The 20,261-nt window shown below is 41.2% G+C and overlaps 1 protein-coding gene across 4 annotated transcripts in view; it reads right to left on the bottom strand.

Annotated features, from left to right (window-relative positions):
* Positions 1-14,279: 14,279 nt before the first annotated feature.
* Positions 14,280-20,261, bottom strand: part of LOC134345594 (arfaptin-1-like) — a 140,034-nt gene continuing 134,052 nt past the window's right edge. For 2 of the 4 annotated variants that reach the window (XM_063046491.1, XM_063046492.1), the window contains one exon: positions 14,280-15,737. In XM_063046491.1, the coding sequence (XP_062902561.1) occupies positions 15,582-15,737 (156 nt within the window). In that variant the 3' untranslated portion in view covers positions 14,280-15,581. The remainder of the gene's footprint in view (positions 15,738-20,261) is intronic. The other 2 variants (XM_063046490.1, XM_063046493.1) reach the window with 2 other exon arrangements.

The following is a 20,261-nucleotide window of genomic DNA, read 5'->3' as shown; positions in this document are numbered from 1 at the left end:
GTTGTAGCGCACAAACCAAAGAATAGCAGAAGTATCAAATGCAGGTAGAGCATTCCAAGTTAATTCCAAATCCCACTCTTCTCCTTTTATTCTTATACCCTCCATGGCTTCAAATGTCTACTCTTGCAAAATATACACCATCAATGTTCTACAGCAAAACCTTCCTTGTTGCAGCTATTCACTTCCCTAATAACACTTCCAAACTGATGACCAGAAAGTTTTATTTCCTTATTCATCGTACCTAAACTCAACAGAATTTTAAAACATCACATCTTCAATTACCTTCTCTGCTTTATTACCAGCTTCTCAGATTTCCATAGTTATCCTTAGTATCTCAGAGTACTTCCTGGTGAATTCATTACTTTAATGCACTGTTACAGCCACCCAAAACAGCACATAATGAATTAATGGATATCTCATGGAAACCTACCCTAAAATCTTATTTATAAAATTCAAAATGTTGCTGGTATTTTCATGGTTTTATCCACCTACCCAATTATGTACTTGCAATCTCCATTAATTTTTAAAACACTAGGTTCCCTTAGTTTCTTTCAAACACATCACTCTGTACTTCAGTTGTATCTTCCAGCCTGTTTGTGAGGCTTTCTTTGTGAATGCCTTCTTTGTTTTGTAGTCCTTCCAGTTTACTCAGATCTCTAACTTACTGATAAATTTCAGCACTACAGTCTCTATTGCCTATCTAAATAGAAATCAGTGACCCAGCACTTTCCAATCCATACACCACCCTTCCCTATGAAAACAGTAATTTTTCATTAGCATAGTTATTATGGTACACTGGTACAATACCAGTAATATTACATGAATAATAGTACAGTGGGTCAGACAGTCAAATCCCATCCTGGTAGTTGAGGCATTTAATAATGACTTAGAAATTAGAAAAAAATCTCAAGAATAATGACCATAGAAACTAATCTGGTTCACTGAACACTTCAGGGGAGAAAATGTGTGTTATTGATTCTGAAGTAGATAACGAGCCACACAATCTTCTCTTCAGTGGAAGTTCAGCGATCTCTATCAATACTGTTATGTTCAAACATAAAATGACCTTCTGTGATTTTTATTCTTCCTTATATCAATCGAGTCTCCTCAAGATTCTAAATATATGAATGATTTTTTAGATAATCTAGATTTCCCTGAGATTTCGCAGGATATGTCTTCTATGCTAGATACTCCCATTACCACGGATGAGATTAAGAATGTTATTTTCTCTATGAACTTGGGGAAAGCTCCTGGCCCTGATGGGTTTACTGTAGAATTTTATAAATGTTTCGCTCCTTCATTAATCCCTTGGTTCTGTAGGGTTTTTGAGGCTTCATTAAAACTTGGTAAACTTCCTGAATTTTTTAATAGAGCGTCAATTTCTCTAATATTAAAGAAGGATAAAGATCCTGCTCAATGTGCATCTTATAGACCAATATCTTTATTAAATGTTGATTCTAAAGTTTTTTCTAAGTTATTAGCAAATAGGTTAGAAAAAGTACTTCCTTCTATTATTTCGGAAGACCAAACGGGTTTTATTAAAGGTCGTTACTCTTTTTATAATATTCGCACACTGTTAAATATTGTTTATACTCCCTCACAAAATGTTCCTGAGTGTGTTATCTCTTTAGATGCTGAGAAAGCTTTTGATAGAGTAGAATGGCCTTATTTATTTAAGGTGCTTGAAATGTTTAATTTTAGTTCGAAATTTATATCCTGGATTAAACTGTTATATCATTCTCCTGTGGCCTCGGTCCGTACTAACTCTCTAAGCTCACCTTTTTTCCCTCTTTTTCGAGGTACTCGACAAGGTTGTCCTCTTAGTCCTTTATTATTTGATATTGCATTAGAACCTCTTGCAATTGCCATTCGAGAATCTCTAAATATTACTGGGATAACTCGGGGCTTAAAGTCCCATAAAATATCACTCTATGCTGATGACTTACTTTTGTATATTTCTAACCCCCAAAAATCCATCCCGGCTGTTTTAGAGTTATTAGCACAATTTAGTTTCTTTTCTGGTTATAAATTAAATCTTAGTAAGAGTGAACTTTTTCCGATTAATAAACAACTTCCCTTATATCATAACTTTCCATTTAAATTGATTAATAATTATTTTTCATATCTTGGGATTAAAATTACTTGTAAGTACAAAGATTTATTTAAGATTAACTTTTTACCATTAATAGACCATATTATTCAACTTTCATCTAAATGGTTTCCTTTATATTTAACTTTGATTGGTCGTATTAATGCAGTTAAGATTTTTTTTGCCAAAATTTTTATATATATTTCAAGCATTATCAATCTTTGTTCCAAAATCTTTTTTTGACAAAGTCGACTCTAAAATTTCTTCATTTATTTGGCAAAATAAAAACCCAAGACTGGGTAAAATACATTTACAGAAAGCTAAGAGAGATGGAGGCTTAGCATGACCTAATTTTAGATTTTATTATTGGGCAATTAATATTCGACATATGAAATTCTGGTTACTTGACCAGGATATACTATCCATTCCTAAATGGGTAGTATTGGAATTACAATCTGTTCAGGGTTTTACACTTGGCTCTATTTTAGGTTCCTCTCTTCCTTTTGATTGGAAACGCCTTAAACAGGTGTCTAACCCAATAGTTAAATATACCTTACGTATTTGGTTTCAATTTAGAAAGTTTTTTGATCTTAATCAATTTGGGTTAGCGATTCCTATTTTAGGTAACATATTTTTTTCTCCCTCTTTTACGGATCGTGCTTTTCAAATTTGGAAGACTAAGGGTATTTCACGGTTTTTGGATTTATTTTTAGATGGTTCCCTTATGTCTTTTGAACAATTATCTAATAAATATAACTTATCAAGAATACATTTTTTTAGATATTTACAAGTTAGAAATTTCCTAAGTACTATACTTTCTTCCTTTCCAATGCTTCCTCCTACATACATTTTAGATACTATAATTAACCTTAATCCATGTCAGAAAGGTGCATCGGCTATGATTTATAATATTATTATGAAACTTAGGAAAGCTCCATTTGATAAGATTAGGGTAGATTGGGAACAGGAATTGGGATTTACCATTTCTGTGGATGACTGGGGGCAGATTTTACAATTAGTCAATACTTCCGCTATCTGTGCTAAACATTCCCTAATTCAATTTAAAGTTGTTCATAGAGCACATATGTCCAAAGATAACTTAGCACGCTTTTATTCTCATATTAATCCTTTTTGTGATAGATGTCCGGGGCAGATAGCCTCTTTAACTCATATGTTTTGGTCTTGTCCTACTCTGGAAACTTTTTGGAGAGACATTTTTAATATTATCTCAAAGGTATTGAATATAGATATCTCTCCTCACCCTATTACTGCTATCTTTGGACTACCTAAAATTTCCAGTAATCTTTCCCCTTCACCCCGTAGAATGATTGCATTTCTTACTTTAATGGCGAAAAGATGTATCTTACAACATTGGAAAGAGCTCAATGCTCCATCTACCCTTTTTTTGGTTTTCTCAGACGATATTATGCTTGAATTTGGAGAAAATTAGAAGCAATCTTTATGATTCCTCACTTAAATTTGAACAGACCTGGAGATCTTTTATTCAATATTTTCATTTAATGTAATATATACCCTTCTTGTTTTTTTTTACTGTTTTTAATGGAGGTCGGGATTGAGGACGTGATTTTAAGTTTTTTAACTCTGTTTGGTTCCAAGTTAGCCCATTGCTTTGCTTTGCTTTTAGTTAGTTGCACGGTGGGGTTTTTTTTGGGTTTTTTTTTTCCTTTTATATATATATATATATATATATATATATATAAATTAGTATACTATTATGTTACCTTGGTATGTTATGTTTAAATTACATTGTAGTTTTTTTTGTATTAATATCTTCTGTAATTTTATTATATTTTAACAGTGTATTAGTGCCTATATGGCTTACCTTTTTGTATACTTATTCAATAAAAAGATTTAAAAAGAAAAGAAAGACAAACATAAAATGGGTTGCAATAATTTAAGGCAGCAGCTCACCACAACCTTAAGGGCAATTAGGGATGGGCAACAAATTTCTTTCATCTAAATCAACACTATTTCATAATCTTACCTGGCTAGTTCTGCACACAGAGGTGTGGTATTGATCACATTTCCATTCCCCAACACAATTTGCATCCAAAGTCCGTACAATTGTGGCCAGATTTCTTGCTGTCTCTTTCCCGACTTCCTTGGATAATCACAAAGGTACTTCAATCACTTTGCGATCCCCATCAATTCTGAACCAGCTCTTTCTCTAGTTATAACTAATTTGTCCTACATATTTAGTAGATATTCTCACTTCCTAACTGCAAATACAATTTCTCTTTCTTGTCCTTAATTAGCAGATTCCCATGTGGCATTCACACCGCCTCTCCCTGCATATGCTGCTGTATCACATGAAGAACTTCTCAATATTCAAAACTCTGGAAGACGAAGTTGTAGAAGGGGGAGCAGTCAGTGATTCAGCATTCTCCTTCCAAATCCAGTTGTTCCCAGCCAGCAAAGGGATTTTTATCAGCTATTGGGAATGCCCTTGATATATTAACAGATCAATTATAATAACTATGGTGGCTGCCAAAGATATGGAAAGGAATAACTGTCTGAAACACTCGAGTCAGAATCAGGTTTAATATCACCAGCATATGTCGTGAAATGTTAACTTTGCAGTACAATGCAATACATGATATAAAAAACTGAATTAAAGTATATAAGTAATTATATTAAAATAAGTAATGCAAAAACAGAAATTATATAAAAAGTAGTGAGGCAGTGTTCATGGGTTCAATGTTCATTTAATAATTGAATGGCAGAGGGGAAGAAGCTGTTCCTGAATCACTGAGTGTGTGCCTTCAGGCTTCTGTACCTCCTTCCTGATGGTAACAGTGAGAAGAGAGCATGTCTCCACAGGGACAGAAACAGACCTAACATTTCAGGTTAATGACCCTTCATCAGTAAAGGTCAGAAAGAAATAGGGGAAAGGACATGAGAGAATAAAATGGTCCTGGCTGTGACAGGATAGAGGGTAGGCAGGAACAAGCAAATAAATGATTGATGAAGGCAGAGGCAATGGGACAGGTAAGGAAATGAAAGATCAGTTCAGAGAGGTGCAAACTGAAGCAGCATTATTTAAAAATATGCACAAAAAGAAAATACTTTGTATACCCAATCAGAAACCATGGATGAACAGAGAAGTTCACCTCCTGCTCAAAGCCAGAGATTCAGCCTTCAGGTCTGGAGACCGGGAGGCTTACAGCTCAGCCGGGGCCAACCTGAGGAGGGGAATCTCTCACGCTAAACACATATACAAACAGAGAATAGAGGAGCATTTCAGCTCCTCGGCCCCCCGGCGCACGTGGCATGGCATACTGGTCATTACAGACTTCAAACCCCCTAGTACTGTGCCCCCTTCCAGCTCTGCTTCCCTCCCTGATGAGCTCAATTACTTCTATGCTCACTTTGACCAAGGAAACAAGGAGGTCACCCTCAAAGCGGATCTCCCACCTGGTGAACTGCCTCTCTCACTTTCCACCTCCGATGTTTGCCCCATCCTGAGCAAGGTGAATGTACGGAAGGCAGCTGGTCCGGATGGAATACCTGGCCATGTGCTCAGAGTCTGTTCAGGGCAGTTGGCCAGGGTCTTCACGGACATTTTTAATCTGTCCCTAGCCCAGGCTTCAAGATCGCCACCATCGTGCCAGTGCTGAAGCATTCCACTGCCACGGGCCTGAATGACTTCCGTCCAGTTGCACTCAACCCCATCATTGCAAAGTGCTTTGAGAGACTGGTTCTATCACATCTGAAATCCTGTCTGCCCTCTGCCCTGGACCCCCATCAATTTGCCTATTGCACCAACAAGTCAACAGAGGATGCCATCTCCATGGCACTTCACTCTACCCTGACCCACCTGGACAGCCCCAACACTTACGTCAGAATACTGTTCATTGACTTTAGCTTGGCATTCAATACTGTGATCCCCTCCAAGCTGATCACCAAACTTCGCCAGCTTGATATCAGCTCATCCCTCTGCAAATGGACCCTGGACTTTCTGACTAACAGACTCCAATCAGTTAAGTTAGACATCCTCTCCTCCTCCACTCTCACCCTGAACACCGGCGTGCCTCAAGGCTGTGTGCTGAGCCCTCTTCTGTACTCTCTTTTCACCTATGACTGTGTTCCTGTACATGGTTCTAACTCCATAATCAAGTTCGCAGATGACACCACGGTGGTTGGTCTGATCAGAGGGGATGATGAGATGGCCTACAGGGACGAGGTCCAGCACCTGGCTGCGTGGTGTACCGCTAACAATCTGGCCCTTAACACCCAGAAGACCAGGGAGATCATTGTGTACTTCAGGCATGCCAGGAGTCACACTCACGTCCCCATCTACATCAACGGAACTGTAGTGGAGTGTGTATCAAGCTTCAAATTCCTTGGTGTCCACATTTCCGAGGATCTCACCTGGTCCCTGAACTCCTCCATCCTGATCAAAAAGGTGCAACAGCGCCTTTATTTCCTGTGGAGCATCAAGAAAGCTCACCTCTGTCCCAGGATACTGATGGACTTTTACTGCTGTACCATTGAGAGCATACTCACCAACTGCATCTCAGTGTGGTATGACAATTGTCCCGTATCAGACCGCAAAGCACTCCAGCGTGTGGTGAAAACTGCTCAGCGGATTATCGGCACCCAATTGCCCACCATTGAGAACATCTACCATAAACGCTGCCTGGGCAGGGCGAAAAGCATTATCAGGGATGCATCTCACCCTAACCATGAACTTTTTACTCTTCTCCCATCCGGTAGGCGCTACAGGAGCCTCTGCTCCCGCACCAGCAGGCACAGGAAGAGTTCCTTCCCTGAGGCTGTGACACTGCGGAACCTCTCATCACAGCGCTAAGCAGTATTGCACCCATATTGTACTGTCTCAGTACTTTTATATTTGTGTGCTGTAGCACTTCTTTTATTCGCAGTTATTTTGTAAATAACACTATTCTTTGCATTTCTGGTCAGATGCTAAATGCATTTCATTGGCTTTGTATCTGTACTCGGTACATTGACAATAAAGTTGAATCTAATCTAATCTAATCTAAAATGCTGGAAAAGCTCATCGTCTACAATTATTACAGAATGTTGAATCAGGAAGATTGTAATGTGCCATTTAGATGACGATGCTCCTTGAGCTTCACTGATCCAGTGGCGGAGACCGATGGTAAAATGAGATGGAGAATTAAGTGACAGACAATGGATTTTGTGCATGAGGACAAGACAGGAATGGAACAGTGCATTTACTTGGTCTCTATTTAGCCCCACAGTGAGCATGGATGGGTTTTACTAAATTACACTTCTATCACAGCTTTGACTGTGAAGTGCATTTTTGGGGAATGGGATGCAGAGGTAGCACGTGGCAGGTGCTGCAGCTCCTGTGGTTGTATGGGAAAGGACGTAGGTATTGTGGATACAGAGCTCTGAACAGATTAGTCCTTTTAAAAGTGGTGTAAGGTTATCTAGTGACTGTGGAGACTAGTAGACTGTGAGGAGATGAGGAAACAGTTTGCTGCTTCTGAGAGCAAAGAGAAGGGACAAAGGTAGCAGGATGAGAATTACAGCAGACATAGTCAAGGGCCCCGTCAATCATGGTGGAATCCTTGGATGACAAGAAGTATAGATATATTGGAAACACAGACAACAGAAGCTGGCTTTTCAGAGCAGATGTGACAGAGGCAGAGATACTGGAGGAATAAAAAGGACTGCTCACAAGAAGCAAAATTGTGAGGAAGTGTTGTGGTGTCAGTGAAATTACAGTGAATGAATGCTTATCCACAGAAATGGAGATGATGATGCCACAGATGGGAAAGAAAAAGTTGGATGTGGAGCTTTTGACAAAATGACTCGTAATACCTGAGCATCGTTGTACAACTGGGCATGGGGATACTCTGCAAGATTCCATCATTCATCCTGTGCTGATAAATAGACAGCAGTAATGGGTTAGAATGGCGTCACCAAAATGTAACACTTCCAATTATCTTTAACATATTCAAGTCTTCTAGTAGTGTAGATCCGTTCATACTTTTAGCTTGGACCATTTCTATAAAATATTTCAGTCAAGCCTGTCCATCACTGGCAGATTTTATCCCTTAGTGTTCTCTCTCCAAGCTTACCAGAAAAAAACCCTAACAGCATGGATCTGGTTGATGACATGTTTATCATCTCAATATTTTATCAAATTCTATTTTTACTGTTATGCTGTATGCATTTCATTTAGAAGTTCTGTAAGAGCAGTCTGTTCTGTTTTCAGCCTGTTTGGGTTTTGTTGAAGATAAGAGATTAGGAGAAATATCTGCCATCCAATTAGGATGGTCGCATTAAGGGGAGGTTTCTCTGGTGTGGGACACAAACAGGGGTTTGGGGTGCCTCAACCTCATGAGTTTGGTGGGGCCGGAGAATGTCTTCCCTTGACTTATGCAGCCAAGGAGACCAGGGAAGTTCATAAGTAAGAAAAACAAGATATTCTCCGGTAACTTTATGCAAACCTATTCTATTACAACTTCCCACAGCATAAATCAAAAACCCTGCAGATGTCACCTGACAGGCAAGGAAGGTATCAATAAACTTGAAAGAGTGCAGAGAAAATTTACAAAGATGTTGCTGGAGTCAAGGCCCTGAGTTACAGGGCATGGTTGAATAGGTTAGGATATTATAGAGGGACACAGATTTATGATGGATATGGATGGGGTGAGTGCATGCAATGTTTTCTCCCCAGACTGGTTGAGACTCAAGGTTTGGGGTGAAAGGTAAAATACTTAAGGGGAAATCCAAGAGGATGTTTCTTCATTCAGAGGGTGGTGAGAGTGTGGAACGAGTTGCCAGAGAAAGAGGTAGAGGCTGGTTCAATTGTAACATTTAAGTAAAGTTAGGTACATAGGTGAGAGGAGTTTGGAGGGATATGGGATTAAACAGAAGGTCCGGTCAGGACAGAGTGGTTCTGTGCTGTAATGTTCTACGACTCTACATTGGAACTCCAGGGAAGAAAGCAGAACAGTCACATAGGCTGAAATGTCATCAGTTTGAAACACTGAACTCCTCTCTGCGTACAGTGCTGAGAATTGTATTTTTAATTCAGTCTCAGCTGGTGTTAGGCTTTGTGTGTGTGCTTCAAAGCTGTACCTGTTAAACAGTGTGAAATGATATTCTGAAACCACATCATCAGCAGAGTGATGTAGAAATAGTCTGACTGAATAATTCTTCTAAACACCCAGTTGTGGGCAGACCATGATATTTCACCTTGAAAGAGAGAAGGTGCAAATGATCTGATTTACAGTTTCAAACTTTAATGTGGCCTGGATTAAAGATGGGAAATGGTTCAGTTTGAAATTACAGAGAGAGAACAGGGTATAAAAACAAAAGCAACACACATCAAAGTTGCTGGTGAACGCAGCAGGCCAAGCAGCATCTGTAGGAAGAGGTGCAGTCGACGTTTCAGGCCGAGACCCTTCGTCAGGACTAACTGAAAGAAGAGTGAGTAAGGGATTTGAAAGTTGAAGGGGGAGGGGGAGATCCAAAATGATAGGAGAAGACAGGAGGGGGAGGGATGGAGCCAAGAGCTGGACAGGTGATAGGCAAAAGGGGATACGAGAGGATCATGGGACAGGAGGTCCGGGAAGAAAGACGGGGGGGGGGGTGGACCCAGAGGATGGGCAAGAGGTATATTCAGAGGGACAGAGGGAGAAAAAGGAGAGTGAGAGAAAGAATGTGTGCATAAAAATAAGTAACAGATGGGGTACGAGGGGGAGGTGGGGCCTTAGCAGAAGTTAGAGAAGTCAATGTTCATGCCATCAGGTTGGAGGCTACCCAGACGGAATATAAGGTGTTGTTCCTCCAACCTGAGTGTGGCTTCATCTTTACAGTAGAGGAGGCCGTGGATACACATGTCAGAATGGGAATGGGATGTGGAATTAAAATGTGTGGCCACTGGGAGATCCTGCTTTCTTTGGCGGACAGAGCGTAGATGTTCAGCAAAGCGGTCTCCCAGTCTGCGTCGGGTCTCACCAATATATAAAAGGCCACATCGGGAGCACCGGACGCAGTATATCACCCCAGTCGACTCACAGGTGAAGTGTTGCCTCACCTGGAAGGACTGTTTGGGGCCCTGAATGGTGGTAAGGGAGGAAGTGGAAGGGCATGTGTAGCACTTGTTCCGCTTACACGGATAAGTGCCAGGAGGGAGATCAATGGGGAGTGATGGGGGGGACGAATGGACAAGGGAGTTGCATAGGAAGCGATCCCTGCGGAATGCAGGGGGGGGGGGAGGGAAAGATGTGCTTAGTGGTGGGATCCCGTTGGAGGTGGCGGAAGTTATGGAGAATATGTTGGACCCAGAGGCTGGTGGGGTGGTAGGTGAGGACCAGGGGAACCCTATTCCTAGTGGGGTGGTGGGAGGATGGAGTGAGAGCAGATGTACGTGAAATGGGGGAGATGCGTTTAAGAGCAGAGTTGATAGTGGAGGAAGGGAAGCCCCTTTCTTTAAAAAAGGAAGACATCTCCCTCGTCCTAGAATGAAAAGCCTCATCCTGAGAACAGATGCGGTGGAGACGGAGGAATTGCGAGAAGGGGATGGCGTTTTTGCAAGAGACAGGATGAGAAGAGGAATAGTCCAGATAGCTGTGAGAGTCAGTAGGCTTATAGTAGACATCAGTGGATAAGCTGTCTCCAGAGACAGAGACAGAAAGATCTAGAAAGGGGAGGGAGGTGTTGGAAATGGACCAGGTAAACTTGAGGGCAGGGTGAAAGTTGGAGGCAAAGTTAATAAAGTCAACGAGTTCTGCTTGCGTGCAGGAAGCAGCGCCAATGCAGTCGTCGATGTAGCGAAGGAAAAGTGGGGGACAGATACCAGAATAGGCACGGAACATAGATTGTTCCACAAAGCCAACAAAAAGGCAGGCATAGCTAGGACCCATACGGGTGCCCATAGCTACACCTTTAGTTTGGAGGAAGTGGGAGGAGCCAAAGGAGAAATTATTAAGAGTAAGGACTAATTCCGCTAGACGGAGCAGAGTGGTGGTAGAGGGGAACTGATTAGGTCTGGAATCCAAAAAGAAGCGGAGAACTTTGAGACCTTCCTGATGGGGGATGGAAGTATACAAGGACTGGACATCCATGGTGAAAATAAAGCGGTGGGGGCCAGGGAACTTAAAATCATCAAAAAGTTTAAGAGCGTGAGAAGTGTCACGAACATAGGTAGGAAGGGATTGAACAAGGGGGGATAAAACTCTGTCGAGGTATGCAGAAACGAGTTCGGTGGGGCAGGAGCAAGCTGAGACAATAGGTCGGCCAGGACAGGCAGGTTTGTGGATCTTGGGTAGGAGGTAGAAACGGGAAGTGCGGGGTGTGGGAACTATAAGGTTGGTAGCAGTGGATGGGAGATCCCCTGAGCGGATAAAGTCGGTGATGGTGTGGGAGACAATGGCCTGGTGCTCCTTAGTGGGGTCACGATCGAGGGGTAAATAAGAGGAGGTATCCGCGAGTTGTCGCTGTGCCTCAGCAAGGTAGAGGTCAGTATGCCAGACTACAACAGCACCCCCCCTTATCAGCGGGGTTTAATAATAAGGTTAGGATTAGTGCGGAGGGAGTGGAGAGCAGAGCGTTCCGAAGAAGTGAGGTTGGAATGGGGACAAGGTGCGGTGAAGTCGAGACGGTTGATGTCCCGTCGGCAGTTAGCGATAAAGAGATCCAGAGCAGGCAGAAGACCAGAGCGGGGTGTCCATGAAGAAGAGGAGGGTTGAAGACGGGAGAAGGGGTCATCGGTTAGGGTGGAAGAGTCCTTGCCGAAGAAGTAGGCTCGGAGATGGAGACGGCGGAAGAAAAGTTCCGCATCGTGGCGAACACGGAACTCGCTGAGGTGTGGGCGAAGGGGGACAAACGTGAGGCCCTTACTGAGGACAGAGCGTTCTGCCTCCGACAGTTGAAGGTCGGAGGGGATGGTAAAGACCCGGCACGGATGAGAGCTGGGATCAGAGGGGGGGAGGGGGGAGGCTGGGGGTGTCAGTGGAGAGGGGAGGGTTGGGGTGAGAGGAAGATGGAGCCTCTGAGGGCCCAGGAGTTGACGGTGGGATCTGAAGGAGACAGGATTGCAGAGTATTGGTGGGGGAAGGGGAGACGGGAGTCACAACAGCAGCACATAAAGACCTGGCCTGGAGTTCAAGGCTGGAGTCGCAGTTGGTGGTTGCGCAATCGCTTTGAAGGTGTCCATGGTCGTTGCTGGAGTCCAGGTTTTGAATATGCCCTGAGGTGTTGGAGCCAGCGAGATCAATGGCAGAGGCAATCTGAAGTTCATGCCTGCTAGTGTCTGGGCCAGCAGGCTCTGGGGTCTGCAGATATAGGATTTTGCGATCTTTGCCTAACATGACAAAGTCAAAAAAATGGCGATTGCAGATGTGAATCCGACAGAGGATGAAATAACGCCTTATATTCCGTCTGGGTAGCCTCCAACCTGATGGCATGAACATCGACTTCTCTAACTTCCGCTAAGGCCCCACCTCCCCCTCGTACCCCATCTGTTACTTATTTTTATGCACACATTCTTTCTCTCACCCTCCTTTTTCTCCCTCTGAATATACCTCTTGCCCATCCTCTGGGTCCCTCCCCCGTCTTTCTTCCCGGACCTCCTGTCCCATGATCCTCTCGTATCCCCTTTTGCCAATCACCTGTCCAGCTCTTGTCTCCATCCCTCCCCCTCCTGTCTTCTCCTATCATTTTGCATCTCTCCCTCCCCCTCCAGCTTTCAAATCCCTTACTCACTCTTCCTTCAGTTAGGCCTGACGAAGGGTCTCGGCCTGAAACGTCGACTGTACCTCTTCCTAGAGAGGCTGCCTGGCCTGCTGCGTTCACCAGCAACTTTGATGTGTGTTGCTTGAATTTCCAGCATCTGCAGAATTCCTGTTGTTTGCGTATAAAAACAAAAGCATGATTTTCCTTTTCTTCAATAAGCAGTGAGTCAGTAAGATGACATTGTATTTGATGCTACTGTTAAAAAAAACAAGCTTTTACTACTCCGCCTAGCTGACTACGTCTGCACTGCCACGGACTTTATCAGCAAGAGTGAGAGGCCTGTGTACCCGAGGACAAGATACATGAACCATGAGATGTGCCTCCCAACTGAAGTCTCGGACTGCAGCATTTAAATCAGGTGAACCTGACCTTTACAAGAAATCCAGATATAACCTCCGTAATCAGGGATGTCAATAGACAATACCAGTCCAAAACAGAATACGTACCAGAACAGCCGTCATTTGTGGCAGGGCCTACATGGTATGACGTGTTACAAAATAAATTTAGACAGCATCGGCAATAGCAGTACATCCCTGTCCAATGAGCCTTAACACATTCACTGTATGTTGCGAACAGCACCCACACCGACAGCCTCCGTTACACATCAACCCTGAACCCATAGGCACCATTGAGGATGCAGGATCAGTCTTCTGGAGAGTGAACCCACAGAAAGCAACTGACCCAGATGGTGCTCCCAGTCACATCCTTGGAAACTGCACAGATCAGGTGGTGGAATATCTGAAGACCATTTTTATCTCAGTAAGCCACCAGTATAATCAAACATCCCACCCACCCCAGACATTCTCTCTTCTCCGCCTGTCCCATTGAGCTGAGGATACAAAAGCCTGAAAGGACATGCCACCAGACTCAAGAAGAGTTTCTATCCCACTCTTATACACACGACTGTAATGTCTATAATGTTTCCTTAGTATGAAACAAGTGGACTCTTGGCCTCTCAGTTTACCTCTAGTGACCGAATACCTTACTATGAACCTATACTGCACTTTCTCTGTACTGCAACACTTTACTCTGCACTTTGTTATTACTTTACCTTCTATGATCTCGATGCACTGTTGTAATTAATCTGTATAGATTGTATGCAGGATGTTTTCCACTGTGCCTTTGTACATGACACAATAATAAACCATTTTACAAATAGATCGTGATGAATGCTTTCAAATTAAAACAGTGAATGGTGCAGGTTAGAATACAGTTCCAATATTATTTTTTTCTTGTATAAATTGTTAAAAGCAACTCTGTTATGGAAATACCACTGGTCAATAAATGCTTCTTCATGGATAAGAGATTTTCTACAGAATAGCCACAATAATAGTTTAAATACTATTCAAGATACATGATCTCCATGAAGTTAGAGCCCTTTATTGCAAGGACATTTTGGAAAGACTTAAGAATATGCAGCAAAATGAAAAAGATGCACATTCAATTCCATTTAGCACTATGGTCCTGTTTTAGTATTTTTAAAGTATAGCATTCAGAAACCTGGCTTGCAGCAAGAACCTTTTAATTTGTACATAGAATATTTATAATAATGAGGCACAATCTGGATATCAACTTTAACAGCAAAACAGTGATTGACAAAAAGTATTAAACAAAGCAATTGTTTTACATTAAAATAGGAGGTTAATTTAATGTTAAATATTAAGCATACAGAATGTAGATGGCATTGCCACAAAGCTTTACAGAATGGCAATCCAAATATTACATGTAGGGAGCATCAATGTCAAAGAGCGTTTACATAGTATGAAAGAAACTGAATTAACACATGAGCAGGAGCAAATTAAGACAAAAATCAAATGTAGCTAGTGGAATCACAAGGGATTAATAATGCAATTTTTTTTCTCTCTCTTCCCTCCTGCCCATTCCCCCAGTTCCCTTGGAAGTGGTAAGATATAGGGAACAGAAAAATATTTCACAAACTTCAGGAATGTGACAGAACAGAAAATACATTGTTCAAGGCACACAATAGTAGACATAAGGCCAGTCGTGGCTTAATTAGAGTTACACCCTTTTGAAAATAGCAATGACGTCAATTGAAAACAAAGTTAATGGGAACAAGATATAATTTTCACAAACATTTCCAAATACTATTATGTCACCATTTGATGCATTTGTAATACAAGTTACATTTCTCTCTCCCTGACTCTGTTACAAGGATTCGCATTTAACACAGTTAACTGAATAAAGTCTATTGGAAGTATGGTACTGGTTACAATTTCGAGTGCTAAACCAGCTATTTCATTCAGCACAGGTGCTTCTTTCTAATACCATTTATCTCATTGCTCTGTAAAGACATTATATTTTGCTTAACAGTTCACTTGCTTTGTGAACTCAGGTGCCTTTTTTGTGAAAGGATGTATATAAAATGCCTCTGAATCTTATTCTCAAACAATTACATTGTAGTGACCCTAAAAGCACCAAACAGATCTACAGTTACTCTTCAGTATAAACCTGAATGTAGGTTTAGACTAACTATTCCCCTCTAACCCCTGTAACAAAAAGGAATATTTTTTCTTAGGTCTTGGTTTTATAAAGTTTATTTAGTTGCATAAAATTATCATATTCAATCTAATATTTCAGATTAATGTATAGCAAAAAGTGAGAAACAGCTATATCATTGACCACAATCTGGGGTACTGACTGCCTCACTCCGCATTAAATGAAAAAGAATTCAAACATTTCATAACCGCATCAATTATTTCTGAGTTTTGAGACATTACTGTTCCTCTAGCCAGGAAGGTCCATCTGAACCAGGAGCCTTCAACTTGATGTGGAATTGTTTGAGCACCTGTTCAAGTTGATGCTGGTTGCCAGCAAAGTAGGCTGACACAGAGTTGTGAAACAGAAGGAGCTGGTTGTGCATGACTTTAATCTGTGAAGAGAAAGAAGATTACCTTTCAAATAACATTCATTCAAAAGAGCAAAATGCAGGATTCTGATGTAAGAAAACATCTACTTCTACCCCTTTACTGACAGTAAAAACATAATATTGTGTACTTGTATTTTGCCCCACCTAATTCCTGCTCACAAAAACTAAGGCAATTTTCAGACCCTGCCAGGTGAGTGATAGAATACATTTATATTGTGCGGAGAATACTAAACATATTTCAAAATTTAAAATACTTCTATTGCTGTCAGAAGGCAAACACCAATACTTATGATTTTGTCTATTGCTATTAGCATTAGGTGCTCTTATTAAGCTTATATTTTGTTTATTCATTTGGAAGAACATTAATTGCCTATTGAGAAAACTAAGTTGGAAAAGAGGACGATGCATCTTAACTACTATGTTTTGTGCCCTTATTGCATCTGAAGAGCTTTATTTTTGAAGCCTAGTCACTGTTGTAAACAGTCAGCAGCCAATGTGTTCACAATGAGGTCTTGTAACTATCTAGTAATATCCAAAAAAAAATCAAGATTTCAATGTTGGATGTGCAAAGATCACAAAAGAAAAGCATCAGCCTAGATACTGCCTCCACTCATGACCTTCTGACTTACAGGTTACAAGCTCAGTTACATAGAAACACAGAAAACCTACATCACAATACAGGCCCTTTGGCCCACAAAGCTGAGCAGAACATGTACTTAATTTAGAAATTACCTAGGGTTACCCATAGCCCTCTATTTTTCTGAGCTCTATGTACCTATCCAGGAGCTTCTTATAAGACCCTATCGTTTCCGCCTCCACCACCGCCGCCAGCAGCCCATTCCACACACTCACCACTCTCTGCGTAAGAAACTTACCCCTGACATCTCCTCTGTACCTACATCCAAGCACCGTAAAACTGTGCCCTCTTGTGCTAGCCATTTCAGCCCTGCGAAAAAGCCTCTGACTATCCACACGATCAATGCCTCATTGATGTATTTGATGTACTGTTTTAAAATTCAGATTATTGGGTAGATTTTGGCAGTGCTTGCATGTATTGATTGCAGGGTTCCATCAAATATTTGAGTGTGGCATCTAATTTTACTGTCAACTTCCAACACTCAGTTGGAAGCACATGCTTTGGAATTATAAAGTTGTGGGTTCACAAGCTCAAGCAATAAACTGATGTTTCAATGTACTGACAGAATGCTGCATGGTTGAACAATATTACAGTAAGCTTTCATTCAGGTCATTACAAAATATTCCATGAAACTTAAAAGCTGGAGTATTTACATTTCTGTGTTTAATAAATAAATTAGCTTTTATAATCAATCATCATTAACACTTCATGGTTAAAATTTTACTTTTTAATAAAAAGGAGTGTAAACAACACACATCAAAGTTGCTGGTGAACGCAGCAGGCCAGGCAGCATCTCTAGGAAGAGGTACAGTCGACGTTTCAGGCTGAGATGTTTCAGGACGAAGGGTCTTGGTCTGAAACGTCGACTGTACCTCTTCCTAGAGATACTGCCTGGCCTGCTGCGTTCACCAGCAACTTTGATGTGTGTTGCTTGAATTTCCAGCATCTGCAGAATTCCTGTTGTTTGCGTTAAGGAGTGTAAACAGTAGAATTGGCAAATGACCATAATACTGGAAGATATTAATCACTCAGTTCCACTGAATAAAAATCTGTTTGATAATCAAAGGCACATTACTTAGCACAAATTTGGAGTAACTTCAAGGAAACTACTACGCTGATCAATCTGGATGGATAGACTCTTCATAGTGAAGATCTTTGCATTCAAGTTCCCAGGTACAAGACTCATTGAGTTGTGCTATTTTAGAAAGAATGAAATAAGAAGAGAATAAGATCCCTATGTCCGCTACTTGCTATGTAACAAAATGACTTGGTGCTACTGTAAAACTGACATGACAAAATCAGAAGAAGTCAGGTCAGGTTTCAGACTTGTCCAATGTGTTTGAGATGGTGGACCAATCTGACAGCTCACCTCATTGTTTTTGCCAGATTGCAACAAACCAAATTGGTTGCTGATAACAATCATGGATAAACTGGTACAGATTGACATTCTGCAATTAAGTTCTGCTATCAATTGCTTTTAAGACATCAGCAGAATTCAGCACTGCCTATAACTAACATTATCAGATAAAGAGAAGAATGCCAATGCATTAAAATGCAGACCCAACTCTTCCAAGGATAATGATAAAAAAATAACTTACCAAGTGAACAACATTACTATAATAACTTGTTACTATATTGGGTCCCTACTGTTTAAAGCTTAAAAGTATTAATTCCATTTCTCCTGACAAACTTTGATCCTGTCAATGATTCCTTATACTTTAGATGAACTATAATGGATTTCAGTTCAGGAAACACAGTTTTAAAAGTTCCCAACACTACTAACTCTTTAGTAGATAACCCAGCAAAGTTAGCTCAAGAATTAGGTTACCCTTTCTTTTAGAATTTTCTGGTTTGTTTGCCCATAAGACATAGGAGCAGAATTAGAGCATTTGGCCCATCGAGACCGCTCCGCCATTCCATTATGGCTTATTCATTTTCCTCTCAATCCCATTCTCCTGCCCTCACACTTTGACATACTTACCAATCAAGAACTTATCAATGTCTGCTTTAAATATACCCAATGACTTGACCTCCACAGCCGAATGTGGCAATAAATTCGACAGACTGACTCACTCTCTGGCTAAAGAAATTCCTCCTCATTACTGTTCTCAAGGGACATCCTTCTGAGGCTGTGCCCTTTGGTCCGAGACACCCCCACTATTGGGAACATTCTCTCCATGTCCACTCTCTCTACATACTCCCCTATTCGAAAGGTTTCAATGAGATCCTTCCTCATTCTTCGAAACTCCAGCAAGTATAGGCACAGAGCTAGCAAATACTCCTCATACATTAATCCTTTCATTCCCAAAATCATTCTCGTAAACTACCTCTGGACTCTTCCGCCATGCCAGCACTCTGAAAACTGAGCATCCCTATGCCCTGACTGCAGCCATTTGAAGTTATATAAAGTTATACTGAGTCAGTTTACAAAAAAGGCTAGTTGTCAAGCTCAGGGCTGTGTGATGAGCCTATTGCTGTACACCCTGCTCACACATGACACATGCAAACACCCAAGTCATCACATTGTCAAGTTCGCCAATCACGACAATGGTGGGGCTCATCACCATCAACAGTGAGATGGCCAACAGACAGGAGGTTGGAAGAGCTCAAGGCCTGGTACCAGGCAAATAACCTCTTCCTTACTATCAAGGCCAAAGAGATGGTTATTGACTTCAGAAGAACTCGCACCATTCATGCCCTCTTTACGTCGGTGTCATGGTTTGAACTCCTGGGAGTGCACATCTCACACAACCAGAAGACATCCTACAAAATCAGGAAAGCTCGCCAATGCCTCTTCCCTCCAAGGAGGCCGGAGACAGCATCCTAACAACCTGTGTCACTGCTTGGTACGGAAACTGCATTCCGGTGGACAGGAAAGCTCTACAACAGGGAGACAAAATACCCCAGTGCATCACCAGCACCAGCCTACAAGCCATCAATGACAAGTATAGAGAAAGGTGCTGGTAAAGGGCCAGTAATATCATGAAGGATCCCACACACCCTCCTCATGGATTGTTTGTCCCACTCCCATCAGGGAGAAAGCTATGTAGCATCCACAGCCAGGGCCACCACACTCAAAAACAGTTACTTTCCACAAGCAGCAAGACTGATCAACACTCCACACATCCCAGCATCACTTCTTTATCATTCTCTGTCAGTCACTTTATGTACAGACACTACTGTGGCTAGTGTTACTTTATGGACATGCAATCAATCTGTGTATGTAAGCTGCCTTACGTATTTATATTTATTGTGAGTTTTTATTATTGTGTTCTTTGTCTTAGTGTGCTTTTTTTTGTGCTGCATCGGATCTGAAGTAACAATTATTTTGGTCTCCTTTACACTTTTGTACTGAAACTGACATTAAACAATCTTGAATCTTGGCCTCTATCTTTATCACAGGCATCATGCCAGCCCTCTTCATTTGACATACAGCACATCTTTCTAGTCAGTTCCCCTTCTTTAAATATCTAAATATCCTATTCTCCTCAATTATTCCTTGTCATACAATGCAGCTTTTCCTGATACAAGTGCACTCTCAGCTTTGCTATCATTCTTTTGAATCATTTTTGTACTTACACCAGTGATTCTACATCTCTGCAAAAAGAGATGAGAAAAATGTACAACAAACAAGGGCTTGGTACAAGTTAGTACAAGCTCTCTTTTTAATTATATTCTCTTGTAATTATTCAGAAATAAATTGAAAGGCAAGGTTTGCTATTAATGGTACTATTAATGATATGTGTATCAGGGACTTGGATCCCTTTTGCTCTTTCCTTTCCACTTGGTCTATTAGCCATGCATATAAAACCTTGCTCTTCCTATCAAAATACATGTTGCAGGTTATGCAAGGTGAATGATCCTAACCTTTCTGCTTTAAATCAATGCTC

Source organism: Mobula hypostoma, chromosome 4 (genome assembly GCF_963921235.1).
Source record: "Mobula hypostoma chromosome 4, sMobHyp1.1, whole genome shotgun sequence".
NCBI lineage: Eukaryota > Metazoa > Chordata > Chondrichthyes > Myliobatiformes > Myliobatidae > Mobula > Mobula hypostoma.
The sequence above is the reverse complement of the archived record's forward strand: the minus strand, read 5'-3'. Positions and strand labels throughout refer to the sequence as shown.